Genomic DNA, 15,046 nt, shown 5'->3' on the forward strand with positions numbered 1-15,046 from the left:
GCTGGAGCGGCGGTTTTCAGCCTTCGTTTACATCTCTTCTGCTCATGCAAGCCAATTTTGTTTAGGCTCTTGTCTTAGCCTGTACTGGCTATTAGAACGAAATCCTAAGTACAATTCTCTAAAGAGTAATCTAAACTCCATCCACACACTTAGTTTGAGAATACTGTAGAGCCATGCGCACGCAGGGCGGGCTGGAAAGAGCGCTTGGGGGGCGGGACTAGGGGACTGTACTGTATATAGGGGGATAGAGGCTGGAAACGGGCTCTTCCCTTCGTGTCTGTTAGTGTAGGTGTAGCGCTGTAATCCCTGTCCCCGCTTCTGATTAACCTCTTCTCCCGAGTCCTACGCCCGCTCCATTCGGTACCGAACGCCGCGGTCGTACCAAAACATTTTCACCTCAGAACGAAGTAAAAAAGTCAGACCCCTTAAAACGTGTTACTCCATAAAATCAAAGAAAACGAGAACCATATGAGGCGTCTCAGTGACAGTAAAGAGCCCCACATGGCAACACCAGAAACGTGGCTGCCCTCTACCCTTCATAAAGGATGCCGTGTCAACTAGAACCTGAATTAGAAGCACAATCAACCGTCCATGTGCTGCTGGCAGGGACCTGTAACAGGCTGGAGTCCAGGCTGCTCCCGCGAGTACTACAGCAGCCATCATCAGCTGCAGAGAAGCTCCCCACCCATAGCATCTACTCTACAGAGTGGAGCTGCAGTTTAATGCTTAGCATCTGCACAAGAAAGGCTGTCAGACTAGCTGACAGCCAGTGCAGTAACAGCCCAAGCCCACCCTCTGCCCACAGAGCTTGTGGCAAAGACACTGAACAGGGTAGCATGAGGACACGAGAGGTCAGCGCAATAAGCAGGTGTCAAGATCTATTGCACTGGATTAAGAAAGGAACAAGTATCACACAGAGAGACAGTTTCCAATCCCTCCTTTATTTCTCCACAGTCAGCTCAGTGGATTTACTCTGCAGTCTCCTGTAAAGGACAGTCCCCAGCACAGCCACACAGACCAGCCCCACCACTGCCCCCAGAGCAGCCAGGATCACAGGCTCAGCAGACACTCCTGGAAAGAGAGGACAGGTTAGCTCACACTGCTCTACCATAGAGATGCTTTTAGACCAGTTCAGTCCCACTGAGACCCCAGTCAGTAAACAGGTTGGGTACTAAAGGCTTCCTCTACCTGTTACATCACCTTCCTCCTGTGCTCTCAGCTGAGTCCCACTGAGACCCCAGTCAGTAAACAGGTTGGGTACTAAAGGCTTCCTCTACCTGTTGCATCACCTTCCTCCTGTGCTCTCAGCAGAGACCTCTGACCTTTCACCTCTGCTGGGCGGTCAACAGCCTGCTCTCCCAGCACAAACAGAGGACCAACTGTGGCATCGCCTTCCCACTCAGCAGCTGCAACTGGAAGGAATTCTGGATTGAAATACCTACAGCGCTGCAGAAGACAGCATTCACTTTCACATAAGCCTGACCAGGATTTAAGGAGCATGCTGGAGGGAAGGACACCCTTTGGAACGTTCCTTTTCATGTAGCAATCCAGAGAACAGTTGCCTACATTCCCCAAGAATAAGAGCAGGAGGGATTGTGTACAGCATACAGTGCCATGGTTTTCTATGAAGACTTCTGCTCCCAATCCCTCAATGTACCAATGTCCATACTACTGGAGTGGAACACTAGCATCTACAAGAACTAGAATCCCCTCTCCTCATTTTGAGAAGCCACAAGCAAGAGAGTCTCACCCTCTTTAGATCCCAGATCCCTCTTCATTCTCATCCAGTGCCTGGATTTGGTAGTAGGACAGCTGGAGTCACAGCAGCTGCACACCTGATCACTCCCATCCACAGATGTCCACCTACAGCAGGACAGGCATCACTGCAGACACCCGCATCAGAGCACATTGCGGGCAACAGCCTCCTCCTCACTTACACATTCCCAGTAGCGTAGCAGGCCTTGTTCAGGGAGTCCACACTCTGGGAAGCAGCAGTCACCTTCAGAAGGCAGGTGATGTAGATCTGGAACAGCACACCTTCAGTCAGAGGCTCCACTGCAGCTAAACCTCCTCACAGCCCAGAGGCCACAGGAAGACACTCACTGAGCTCCTGGCATCTTGATAGAACCTGAAGGCATCCAGCTTCATCCTCAGCTTGCCGTCCTGGGGTCTTGGCATGAACTGAGAACTGGAGCCTGTAGTTTTGGCATCAGTCAGGCACCTGGGGGAGAGGGGAGGTCATTGCAAGTGCACCGTCTACACAGCAGTTCCTCCACCAGAAGGCACAGGACTCACCCATGATTCTCAATGAAGGCATATCTGGGGGTAGAGGTCTGGTCAGGCACCAGGGTGGCCACACAGCTGTCCACAAAGAGCCGGAGGGGCTGGTGGTCGGCCTGGCTGACGGAGGCTTCAATATTCAGGACGTCCCCCAGGTAGAACACGTTGGAGGTCCTTGGGGAGCTCCAGTCATCTAGCATTGTAGAGGAGCCATTACAGGAAAATAGCAGAGAACCAGATGAACAGATCCCTTCAAAGAGCTCCGGTTACTGGGAGCAAACCTTCATAGACCCCCAGTCAACTAATTCAACAAAGCAATCTTGTATAGTAGACATCCCCAGTGCGAAAGGGAGTCTTGCTGCACCTCTCCCCTACAAGAGCACATACCAGCCATGAGCACCAGGGAGAAATCCAGGACATCCTCCGCAGACTTGGTGGAAGTGTAGGGGACCCAGGTGGGCTTCAGGGCGCTGCTGCTCACATTGTGAAACCTGGGAAAGAGACTCCAGCAGAGTGACACGGTCCTTATTCAGCCCTGGAGCTCCGTGGACCCTGCAGGACAGCAGATGCCTCCCTCACCTCATGTAGCGACACTCAATACCGACAACGGCGCCATTCGTTCTCACGATGGGGGTGTTGGCAATCGCCCGCGGGGTGTAGTTGAGAGAGAAGTTGTACACTAGCTCCTCTGGTGCGCTCTAGGAGAGAAGCGACGGGTGAAGCCGGCACACCACTAAAATATGAAGCTACTGTATGATGTCAAAGCCGGACACCCTACCGTCAGCGAACTACGACACGCCTGCAGCTCGGACTCGAAGATCAGGACCTGCGCCGCGTCATCTTGCCTTGTGGCCGCACAGCCTCCCAGACTGACGTCCGAGGAGTTGATCAGCTGACCGGTACCGAACAGGTCTCTCCTGACTTGCACCACGATTTGACTCTCCCCGCACGCTACCGACACAGCCCGCACGAGCGGCGTATCCTGCTGTGGAAACCGAGGAACGTCGTAAAACACAGCCCCCTTGTGCGTGATACCGGTTTGCCGTCCGGGCGCCGAGCGCCATGTAGCGGCGTCACAGAAACGCCCGAACACCAAGAAGCTGAAGAGAGAAATGCCCGAAACCCACATTTTGCTTCCCACAGAGAACAAATCCATGATACCTACTGTTTGCCAAGTACGTCTTTTTAAAGGCACACAGATATTCTCTCTTAATGGGGTTCAGGTTTGCCGACAGAGAAAGCAGATTCTCACGTGAACAAACCCCGTGTCCGCTCGTACTGAGGAGCCCGGATAGAGCGCGAGAGTCGGGGGAGATCAGAGCAGCGATCAGGAAACAGCGCCGAGTCTGTTGAAAACTGTCCGAATAGGAACCGGTGATGTTTTACGTATTCTTTTATTTCATGTTTCCATTTTCTCCGGCTGAGTCAGTACGTTCTGCTGTAATTACGCATTACGAGCCAATTTCTACCTTAAATGGCGTCATGTCGTCCCAGTGCTGGCTGGTAACCTTTCTGGAGGATTTTGAGAAAATAGAAATGTAAAACCACAGCAAAATCCAGTCCACCTCAGGCTAGGACTAAATCGCTGCTGATAACGTATTCTTAGTCAAATATGGTTTTGCCTTACTGTTAAATCACATAGGGCATTATGAAATTTTAGAAAATGTAGGCAGGCCTTTCAATCTGTAGTTTTCTTATTTTACATTTCGTTTAACAGGAATCCTAAATCCACTCAAATTACGTCTTAACTTGCGCTACACGTGTGATTTCAGATCATTGAACTGATTAGTCGTGTTGCAGAGACAAACCCGCTACATTAGAGCACCAGAAACCGAACGAGACAGTGTCGCGTAAGCAGGCGTGTGATCGAGAAGCTTGCGATGTTGGCGCTAATGAAGGAGCTGCAGACAGACGAGAGAACACGTGTACTCTGTGCCTGCGGGCTGAAATCGCACACATTAAGAAAATAAGTTTGATATTTTCGACATTCGGAACAGCCAGCAGCTCACAACTGGCAGCCCATTAAAGCTGAGCAGGTGTGAGCCTGGTCAGTACCTGGATGGGAGAGCTCCTGGGAACAATTAAGGTTGCTGCTGGAAGAGGTGTTAGTGGGGCCAGCAGGGGGCACTCATGCTGTGGCCTGTCTTGGTCCTGAAGCCCCAGTATAGTGACAGGGACTGTTATTATTATTAGTTTGCTCATGTTCATCTGACTGTGGGACAAGTCAATAAGAAAAAAATTCAGCAAGAGCACGAATTGGGCTCTGTAATCCAGACTGTACGAGTTCCATTTTGGGCCATGTCTAAAAGCCATGTAGTGATCCGAGACCACTAAGGAAAATTGTGTTGTTGCTGATTGTAGTTATACATCAGATACTGCTGCTTCATGTGTTGTGTATCATTACCAATCTTTTTTCGAAGGGTTCAACTTCAACGTCTTCTCAGTTCTTGCACAACCTGTTTCAAAATGGAGTAGGTACATTACCTGCTAATTTTTCACAAGATACTCGTGCTAAAGCTAAATTATTATGATGTATTTACCAAGTGGAAAAAGCAAAAGAAGAAATGAGCCATGCCTTGCGCAAACATGATGCAACTTTCCCAAAAGAGTGATTGGTACAGATGCTTGAATTTCTTTCCCTGCAATAAGTGAATAGGAACTGGATGTTTATAGTGAAATACTACACGGACTGATATACAGGTAGGGCTTAGTTTCCTTGTTGATTGGTTATACAATATCAGTGTGGCAGGCAGAAGTTTTAAACACTTTAAGTTTTTAAAATATGTGAACATAAGTAAGTATATTTTAGGTGTCAGTTGATTCTTTTTTCATATTTTAACCGTTTCATAGAGGCTTCGAGAACAAGACAGTTATTTTCTGTAGTTAAACTGAGATATCTGAATAGTTTGCCAATTCAGTTGTATCAGTTTTGCAGGAATACGACTGAATTACATTTTGTTTGTGTAAAATCAGACAGCGTGGACCTTCTTCAACACCAGTTTAATTAATGTTATCATTCTGTGAGAGTCACTAAATATTCCTAAAGTTGTTTTTTTTTCTGGATCTGATTTTTTTTTATTGTGCTTTATTGAAAGAGAAATACAGTGTGCGCCACGTACCTGGTGCTAAACAGGTTCATGGACTTGCTGGACATTTGCGTCTTAAAACGTTCTCTCGTCTTCTAGACTAAACTTTAAATTAGAGCTATAAATGACCGATTGCAACTATAATCTGTGAAATACAAAACGAGTCTAGTTTACATTATTTTTTCTTCTGTGTGTGAGGATAAAAGTGGGTTAAGGGTGCAATACTGAAATACCTGAAAAATATCGCAATATTCTCATTTTACGATTTCTAAACAAAATTACTTGTGACGGGTTCAATGCTAAACCTGATGAAAAGCTGGTTGAAAGGAGGCAGGCAGTGCAAAAAGCGAGACAAGAAGAATGTCGTTCTGGTAGGGCAGAGTACGCCTTTTTATCACAGTGGGCGTACTACTCACGAAGGCAGAGAGGCAAGGTGGTGAGGAAGAAACAGATGCTGCTCCGGAATAAATCCCCAACAGGAGAGGGAGAGCAGGAGTCCTTGGTCCTTTTATGGTGGAGGCAGGAAAGGGGCAGCCAGAGGGGAAAGAGCAGGGACACGGGAGCATTCCTGATTGCTGTACAGCATGTATAAACGCTGCGTGATACTAAGTTATGTGGCCTTCGTGTCTTTCTTAAGTTAAAATCTTGGTGTAAGTTTACTACTTTTATCATTTGAATTGCATATTTGGAATTTTTATTAAATGTGTAACATTGCTTGTTTAAGCCGCATTCTAGGGCTGTCTGGTGTTGAAACATTTCATCTTTATTTAAGATGTGCTTAGTGTAACCCTGCGGCTTATGTAGGCTGATGTGCATACAAAAGCACTCTACATCAGTACATAACCTCTGTGCTGCTTGTTAAGGCACAGAGTAGCGTAACTCCAGGTTATTAACCAGTGATTAACCTCAGATCTCCCGACTCAGACCTTCTCGCTAAGGCAAAGATTAGGCTCCACACTATAGCTTACGGAGCCTTCCTGATTGTAGCACCAGTTATGTGAAACTGCCAACTTTCATCATTTAAAAAAACTTTTAAAGACCAGACTTTTCTTTTACAACTTTTCATGCGTCATTTAGTTTTAGGCCTGGTTTCACAAAGTGAATTTGCTGTTTTTCTTTTGTCTGTGTTGTGTGTTATAGTGCAAGGCTCTGACCTTCTTGAAAAGCATATAGAAATAAAATTGTTTCTTGTACAATGGAGTTTGAAAATAAAGATATATTGAAAAAATAATAAATGTACTGGCAACTGAAACAGACAGCTGACAGAATGAAACCATCGACCATCAGAAACCTCCTGAAATTTATTAATTATGCTGCTGATACAAATAACGCCAACCAAACAGTAGCTCAGTGCAAAACATGACATTTACAACAATGAAACATATTTCACAATTAAGATTTGTTCGACTTTATGGTTATAAATTGACTCAAAATAAAAAGCCACATCATTAAAATGACAAAAAATACTTAAGAAGTACCTGATCTTTGCCTAAATGAATCACCTATATAAATATTTATCTGTAACACAACTACTTAGTAAAATACTTAATAAAAATGTAACATAAAATAAGTAAAATAATATTATTTGCAAAGCTGTTTTTCCTTGGTTTTCTATAGAGGCTTTTAAGTTAGACCTGCAAAGACAAAGCTACAAATATTGAGAATGGTAGAGAAGAAGAAAATCTGATTTTCAGCATACTGTATAACGTGGAAATATTTAAAACCACATTGTAATAATCAATGCAGTACTTCCAAGGTCAAAGATATACAGTACAATAGGCAGGAATATTTTAAGTTATACAGTGCAACATAAAAAGTACAGCAAGCTTACCATATACAGTACAAGCATCCTCGGACCAGCACCTGAGCTCTAAAAGACTGGAATGTTTCAGTTCTTAGTTATGAGCTTCATTATGAGTTTCAGTTCATAGCGGTCAGTTCTTGATAGTGCAGGAAAGGTGTAATAGCCAGGATACTGTGGTCGGGAGGCCCAGGTGGTGGAGGAAAACTCCAAGATATGCTGTAAGTGCATGGATGGACTTGGGCATGCAAAACAGTCTATAGCAGTAGCTGTGTGATCGTCCTCTATTTTGTGTTTTAACTTAACTGTTTGCTGACTTTACAAAAAGTGACCTAAAGGATTAATCATGCACATCTTATAGTGTACATGAAAAAAATATTTTATCTGGCTCTCAGAATGGTATTTGTTTTTAACAGGGGCTGCAAGTGATTAGTTGGTGAGTCAGCATATAATAAATACCAGACTGATGTTTCCAAATGAGCAAAATAAAATGCATTACAAAGCTTAATCCAGTGCTACATGGAGGCCTCCACATGATTCTTACACAGATCTGTCTTCAGTTATTCTCAGCCAACTTTCACCTGCAATTTTACTGTTTACAGCTTGTGGGACGTCTTTTGGAATCCAACTCAGAGATGTTTTTCTTGGTCCAAGAAGATCCAGTCTTCTTGCTGTATTATCTGTACTGTATGTTCATTCTAAATGGATAAGAGCCAAAAATAATGCAATTTATGTCTGTGATGCCCCAGAGTTTCCAAGAGATTGGATAGACTCAATGTCAAAAGCCAGTGGCCCATTCATGGAAAAGCCAACGTAGAAGGAAACTCTAGTGCTGTTCCCTCTCCCTATCAACTGGCTCTTGTAAACTGGAGTCACTGGTATCTTCACACCTGGGTTTGGGGTCTCTGCTAAAATACTGTTGTTTTGAACTTCTCCAGTTACGCGGCATAGAAGCTGCTGTTTCCTCTCTTCCTCTTCCTTCCTGTTCCTGCCATTTGCCCCCAAGGAGTTTACTCCCACCTGACTGGGGTGAATGCACATTTCTATTTGATCCCTGGGGACTAACCGGTCATAACCTTGCTTCTTTCCCAAATAGAAATGGACAGTCGGCTTCTTGGAATGCCAAACAGAATGCATCTGACTCCAAAATGAGGTGCGCATTTGAGAGATGTAGTTCCCCAGCTTCTCACCTCCTGCCAGAAGGTTTCTATCTGGCCACAAAAGTGCAGTAGCTATGAAATACAGTGCCAGGCTGTCACTGTCCTGGATGGGACACCCAAGAACATGAACTAGCTTAATTATGAGGTTAGGATATCGGCAGATTAACTGAGAGGCAGGCTTTATGCAATGAAGCACAATATTTGCGTAGATGTAATTTACCTTGCATTTCACTGTCTTGTTTCTGGAGTTCTTAAGTATAAAATCATATCGTTCAACTATTTCCTCCATATCCTTTCCTGGAGTATTTTTTGAGAGGCTTTCAAGTAGTCTAGAGTAGGTGTCTGCTTTTCTCATCTCTAGTTCCTGTATTGCTTTATGAATGTTCAACATGTGCATCAGGTTTTGCATTCCTGTTGGTTCTGGAGCATTTGACTTGCAAAAGACATCAACATAGCGACAAAAGCACCTGAGTAGCTCCTCTCGGGTCCTGTCTTCTCTCTGGTCCTTCTCAGCATACCTTGGACCCAGGTTGATGAAATAGAAGTCTAGGAAATCAAACAGTCTCTTCATGCTGTTCTTCAGATTGCTGAGCAGTTCATTGTATTCCTGAAGGACGCAGAAATAAGATGCATACAAACGCTGCGTGACGTTTCTGGCAATATCCTGAATCCTAATACTTCCTGAAAGGTACTTAGCCATGATACTATGGCGAACTGGGTCACAGGGGTTGAAAACAGGGACCTTGTCCAGGATGTCAAAGATAATCACTGACACTTGGATCTCTCCCAGACATCCTGCTGTGTTGAAAGATCTGTTGTCTCTCCTGTTTACTGGCCTGGCACGAAATTCTGATTCCTTTCTTGCAATTTCCTGTGTTTCTCTAAAGGCTTCAATAGCAGCATGGGCTTTTCTTAGGCATTCTCTAAGTCTTTCTGGTGTGATGAGAGACTTCTCATCCTTAAAACTGGTCAAAATATACTTTAACTCATGCTTAATAACCTGTGCTGAGGTGTCAGCGATGTATGAGTTGTCAATGGCTAGCTCTTTAGCCTTCTTGGCCCAGTCTCTTGCTATTCGGAAGTCTCTTTTTTTCAGATAGTGGTATCTAGCCAGGAGCTGGGAGATGACAGGGTGTTTGGGGAAGCGCTTTGCTGCATTTGACAGCACACTCTCCTCTGCACCAGAGGTCTCTTTCATGATGGCCAGGATCAAAGGAGAAAAGCGACTTTCATCTCCTGCTTTCCCATGTCTCCTCTTGACAAGCATGCCACGAATATCCTGCAATAAGTTTTCCTTTCCCTGCACACTCGTATAAAATATGTCTTCTGTGAGCAGAAGGTTAGCAATCTCACTCTTGCTCACTTTGTAGGTGGTAGTAAGCTCTTGCAGGCAGTATTCGGCCACATGGGGATGGATTGTTCGTACAGCTTCATAGGACATCTTGACTTCCACAGTGCAGCGGGTTACCAGGGTGGAGAATTTCCCAAACTCATCCTCCACTTTTTGAGAGGCACAGTAAGATTTGGTCTGCATTCCCAGGAACTCTTCACAGAGTGAAACAGAAAGTAGAGAGCCCTGCCCATACACATGCAGTAATGCCAGGACAGCGATCAGCTGGTCTTGCTTGTGGTGAAGGCTAAAGCCCTTGAGCGTGTTCCGGGCAACACCCTGGATGTACTCCGGCAGGAAATTTTTCTTCATAATCATGAAGCCATAGAAGGTCTCAGCATTCTTATGGGTCTTCTCGATGTCTTCAAGCTTCTTCTGGAACTGGTCCTGTTCACCCTTGGAAAGGTTATTTCCAAGGAAAACTGTGTCCTGACCAAGCTGCTCAGCTACCTCTATCCTCATGCAGTTTAGCACAACAACCAAAGGGCCTTGGGAGCCAAGTTCCTTTTTAACAATTTCTTTCTCAATTTGCTGCTCCAAATCATACACAGCCTCCACTTCCTCAAAGTCATCCACCATTAGCAACACAGGCAAGTGAGTGGCATGTTCTGCAACCCCATATGTTAGTAACCACACTACCTGGGCTGCGACCACAGCAAAATCCATGGCTTTATCCTTCAGCACTGCACAGCGAAACTTGTCCCTCAGTGACCACAGTATATGCATGGCCAGCGTTGTGCCCCCACAGCCAGGGAGATGGCACAAGCTGAAAGAGACACAGGCCTTCCGAAAGTAGAGCAGCTCAGGGATGATGGTGTCCCTTATTAAACTGAACTTGTCTCTCTTGATGAATGGCATGGAGCCAGGCTCTTCTGAGAAATAGAAATTCCACCATGATACTTTTCCACCTTTGTAGAACCGCTCTTCAACCGTCTGTCTATCTTCTGCACCGCCGCCCTCACATTGGTTTGCACAGAGGATGCTCAGGGCATCCATACCATCCTTGTCCTTCTTTCGCAGGAGCACCCTGCCACCACCAGTGCAAGGCAAAAAGCTGCTAGAGCTGCGGTTAACAGACCACAGGCTCAGAACGGTGCCATTGACTTCAGGAAGGCTGAGCTCATAAATCGACCTAGAGGTGATATTAACCCCATACTGGGCATCAATCAGGTCCCGCCAGCTTGTGAACATAGCCTTGTTCTCACAGACACAAAGAATCTGCTCAGTGCCCCCAAGCTCCTCCCAGAAGGTGTTGAAAGTCTTCAACAATGGGTCCATTTTGTCTGTTACACTTGATAAAAGCAGGAAAACCACTAAGAACCTCTTTGGTGGGAGAATATCCTTCCTGCACAAGAAGGATATGACATCCCGCACTGATGCCCCTTTGTCTGTTGGCCATGTCTCTGGATCTGATGGCTCAACTAATCCCACCTCTTCTGTCAAACAGCCATTGCAGAACACCCAGCTTGTGTTCTTGGTCAATTTCAGCTTGCTTGCAATGTCTTCCACAGCCTCTGTGATTTTATAGTCCCTGGGAAAGTGGGCATTTGTTTTCCTCTGGTCTTCATAGTACCGGTAAAGGCCAGTCTTCGCTGACTCTGGGTCAAAATCCAGCACTGCGATCAGGTTCAATTCTAGCAGAAACTCCAGAGAGTCCAACTGTGTAAAGTGTGATTTGTTGGTTACTAGTACATACCACTCAAAATGGGACTTGTCCAAGGACCAGGTATGTCCTGTTATCATCTCCCTCAGCTTGGAGCCCTGGACACTGCTCTTCACAGCAGCTAGGCGTTTGTCTTCTGCTTCTTTCCTCATCAGTGCCAGCTCCTTCACGGTGCTCTCGATGAACCTGTTGTACTCCTCCAGAGGCTTGCTTTTGGAGGTCTCTGCCAAGAGGTCTCGGCTTGAGGCACCATCACGCACATAGAACGGTTTTCCCATCTCGTCTTTGCCTTTAATCTTTTTTTTCCCCTTCTTTCTCTCCACATTGTAGACATGGTAAACATTTTCTTGGCACATCAGGTAAGCTGGCACAATGTCCACCTCAATTACGTACTTGTCTGAGGAGGTCATGTCAGGGTTCAATACTTCCACAAAGCGAGGGGGCTTGATGCATTTCTTAGCTGTCTCTACATGCTTGTGCTCAAAGTGCCCCTCGATAGCCCGAGGCAACTCATTGACATAGGCTTCCTTGTCAGGCACACGCACCCCCAGGATTTGTCCATGGGCAAATTCGGGTCGGTCACCTACCCCAAAATGGATGGTGCCATTGGTGCGACTGTTCATGCAGGCTGCTGAAAAACGGACTGTTTCCTCAGTGAACTTCTGCATCTGGTCCTCAGTGCTTCCCTCTTGTGTGTGGATGAAAGCTTTGAACTCATGGCAGGGGTCAATGAGGTTGGATGGCCCTGTTTCTGGAATGTCTAGTGTCCTGTTTTCTGTGTAACGGTAGGCATCATGGAAGCATTGGAAAGGGTAGGGCTTGCATGGCCGGCTGGAGGGTATTCCTTGTGTGCTTGGCTGCTCCTTTTTAAGCCGAACAAGTTCATCTTTCTTATGAACAATCAGCTTAGCTGGCCCATACTTTATGCCCATATTCAGCAAGTCAGACCTGTCTAGCAAAAGAAGGCTGGGTCCATTGATGTCTTGGTCATACAGAATCTGGGCACATGAGTCATCCAGGTCAGGTTCTTGAAGAATCCATTGTTTAACATGATGCTTGTCCCATTCCTTAATGGCTTTGGGTAAAGATGGCTGACTGGATAAGGCCTCTGACTGCTTTACCTGCAAAAACAAAATTGATAAAAAGTTAATTTGGCTGACAAATGTACCCATTTATAACAAAATAATAATGCGTCCAAATTCTGATGTCTCTTTCAGGCTGGCTGTTTCATCTAAGCTGGAACAAATGGGGAAAGTGTCTACTATAGTGGCTTGATGTCACAGCTCTCTAGATGACAGAGCCCCAACAACTAATCCTCATAAACATCTCAATCTTACAAAGAACATCTCAAATCAGAAAAGGAAATTACTTTAATAATAACAATGGGGCGAACTGTATTGTGGAAACAAATACAGAAGTAGCTATTTTGATGGTTTATAAACTGCAAAGGTCAGACACTTTTATGTTTCAGATGTTGCTGTCAGCTGTGAGAAATTTCCTTGGTAGCCTTTTAATTTCACAGTATTTTACTTTATTTTAGGTAAGGTGACTATATATAATATATGTTGACTATATACATTATAAGCTTTTGACTTCAGGTTTGTTAAAGATACCTCTTCCAGATTGGCTTCTGCTGCTCCAGGGGGCTCCATTTTCTCTTCCCAACCTTGCACTAACGTAATGAGAACAACAGGAGAGAAAACAAGACAGTTACAGGCAAAAGTGAGGGTTTTCCATTTCAATCCCCAAAACTACCTGCTGAGTAAAGGACTGAACTCTGCTTGTGTCATGTACTGTAAACATTTCCAATTGCTATGCAGAGTTTTCCTACAGGAACAGCTATATTAAGCAGTAGAATATAAGGAGCTCAAGGCCATAATACTTCAGTTATTTTAATCACTTTACTCCTTTACTTATTCTTTTCATATGCATTATTTAAATACATCAGGATCAGTATTCATCATCTCTTTAGGAGAGTTATCAAATTAGTTTTATCACTACTATCAGTACAATAGTAATGCGAATCCATCAAATATCTGATGGAACAACTAATATACAGTAGGAATATTAAATATGTGTAATCTTAAGATTTAAAAGGGACTGGTGTATTAAAACATGCTTTAAATCTAATCAAAACAGATGCCTACCGATTATTGCTTTTACTATAGTTGTTAGTGCACTGTGATCATCTTGTACTTCTCTTACAAATGCATGCAGTGATGATAAATTACTGTTAATAAGTTAAAAACAGTTTTATCCGCGGTGCGACCTGAGCGAAAGTTGTGTCTGTAGGTTCAGTGCAACTCCGAAGCCCGCGCGAAACTCTTGTAGGCGCAGGGAAAACAGGACTGGAGTGGAAGAGATTAGTGCGTATGAAGGAATGGGATCCAGACAAAACATAATGAACTGATTGTTAATGGTGCAACTGACTGAGGACAGGACTTTTCACTGGCTGCCTAGCCTTCCCTGCGAAGTACAGCACTGTACGTGTGCTGGGCATGCGGAAATTATGATCGGCCATTACAACATTGGGTACACCTTTCTCTCACTGATGCATTTACCATAACCTATGCCGATAATTGTCTCCAGAAATTAGTAGAAATATAAATTTTCCATTCTACATTCTAAATATTCAAGCATTCTTTCGAGTGACTGCCGCTAATGTGGATTTTTACTCAAGATGTACGTTCCACTAACGCAAACTCTTGACAGCGGTCGTTTAATTGCAATCATCTTCGGGGCTTGTGCAATTAGTCCCTTTTCCTCTCTCCTTTTTATTTCGTGAAAACTCCTACTGACTGTATTTTTTTCATTTTTTAAAATACAAATAGCTACTGTTAACAAGTGATTTCTAAGTACAGTACATATTTGACCAGCCTTTTTCGCCCAGTTCAATTTTTGCAAGGAGCAGCACCCTTAGGAGAGGAGAACAGGTACTGCAACATCATCAACAAGGAGGGGGTATATTTTACCGAGGAGTTTTAAAACGCGATGTAATTCGGCTTCGATGTTTCCGTATTATTAATTTTCCTATCACTATAACACAAAATAATGCAAGTGCCCTTACCTTAATGTGTAACTTTGTCCATTCCACAGAGCTCTCGCTCACTATTTCTCACTCCACTCCGGAAATAAAAGTAGCAACCCTGTCGTCCCCGATTATAAATTGTCACCTAGCACAAATAAGAATAAAACGCTACGTACCAAATTTATGAAAACCCTCAGGTCTGCCTGAGACAAAAATGCGTTAGGCGATTGGGGTGTGAGACTGTTTACGCCTGTAATTCGATCCTCCTCGTTTGTGCGCACAAAGGAGTCTGTGTTATTTTAAGTTTCAGTTTCGTTTCTTTCTCAGCCCTTTCCTGATTCTGTTAAGAGCCAGCCCTTGTCAGGCTTTGCCTCCTTTTGTCATTCGACTTCAACGCATAGAACGCATTCAGAATAAACTGTGAAACCCGAACTAGAGCACAAAAGTGGGGAACTACTTGGAAGTGCGTTTAGAGCCAAGAACAGGAGACACTTCTTTACTCAAAGGGTTGTGGGAGTATGGAACAAGCTACCCAGCTCTGTGATTGAAAACTGTATAAGCTGGCTATCTTCAAGAAATGGAGTGAAGGTGCTTATATATGTAACTGATTGAAACGCGGATTCTTTATTTGCATAGTA

The 15,046-nt window shown here is 44.5% G+C and overlaps 2 protein-coding genes across 3 annotated transcripts; both read right to left on the reverse strand.

The window, feature by feature from the left end:
- Window positions 1–920: 920 nt before the first annotated feature.
- LOC102687204 (zona pellucida sperm-binding protein 3-like) lies at window positions 921–3,438 on the reverse strand. The gene is made up of 9 exons (XM_069186887.1): window positions 3,059–3,438; window positions 2,860–2,978; window positions 2,668–2,771; window positions 2,296–2,473; window positions 2,104–2,221; window positions 1,938–2,023; window positions 1,751–1,863; window positions 1,278–1,412; window positions 921–1,071 (listed from the first exon to the last, which is right to left on the reverse strand). Exons 1-9 carry the CDS (start codon window positions 3,434–3,436, stop codon window positions 941–943), a joined length of 1,362 nt encoding a protein of 453 aa, XP_069042988.1. The 5' UTR covers window positions 3,437–3,438; the 3' UTR covers window positions 921–940.
- A 3,206-nt stretch (window positions 3,439–6,644) lies between these two features.
- On the reverse strand, window positions 6,645–14,881 carry LOC107076532 (sterile alpha motif domain-containing protein 9-like). 2 transcript variants are annotated; one of them, XM_015340285.2, is made up of 3 exons: window positions 14,585–14,881; window positions 12,994–13,052; window positions 6,645–12,501 (listed from the first exon to the last, which is right to left on the reverse strand). In XM_015340285.2, exons 2-3 carry the CDS (start codon window positions 13,030–13,032, stop codon window positions 7,897–7,899), a joined length of 4,644 nt encoding a protein of 1,547 aa, XP_015195771.1. In that variant the 5' UTR covers window positions 13,033–13,052; window positions 14,585–14,881; the 3' UTR covers window positions 6,645–7,896. The 2 variants fall into 2 exon arrangements, with proteins under 2 accessions (XP_015195771.1, XP_015195770.1); XM_015340284.2 differs by having other exon boundaries at window positions 14,448–14,881.
- Between the last annotated feature and the right edge of the window lie 165 nt (window positions 14,882–15,046).

The sequence above is a fragment of the Lepisosteus oculatus genome, chromosome 3 (genome assembly GCF_040954835.1).
Source record: "Lepisosteus oculatus isolate fLepOcu1 chromosome 3, fLepOcu1.hap2, whole genome shotgun sequence".
Taxonomy (NCBI): Eukaryota; Metazoa; Chordata; class Actinopteri; order Semionotiformes; family Lepisosteidae; genus Lepisosteus; species Lepisosteus oculatus.

Coding starts and splice junctions, on each gene's coding strand:
- LOC107076532 (XM_015340285.2), bottom strand. CDS start 13,032: ATGGAGCCCCCTGGAGCAGCAGAAGCCAATCTGGAAGAG. Junction 12,502..12,993: donor CAGAAGCCAATCTGGAAGAG/GTATCTTTAACA, acceptor TTGTTTTTGCAG/GTAAAGCAGTCAGAGGCCTT.
- LOC102687204 (XM_069186887.1), bottom strand. CDS start 3,436: ATGGATTTGTTCTCTGTGGGAAGCAAAATGTGGGTTTCGGGCATTTCT. Junction 2,772..2,859: donor ATTGAGTGTCGCTACATGAG/GTGAGGGAGGCA, acceptor TCTCTTTCCCAG/GTTTCACAATGTGAGCAGCA. Junction 1,413..1,750: donor GGATCTGGGATCTAAAGAGG/GTGAGACTCTCT, acceptor AATTCCTTCCAG/TTGCAGCTGCTGAGTGGGAA.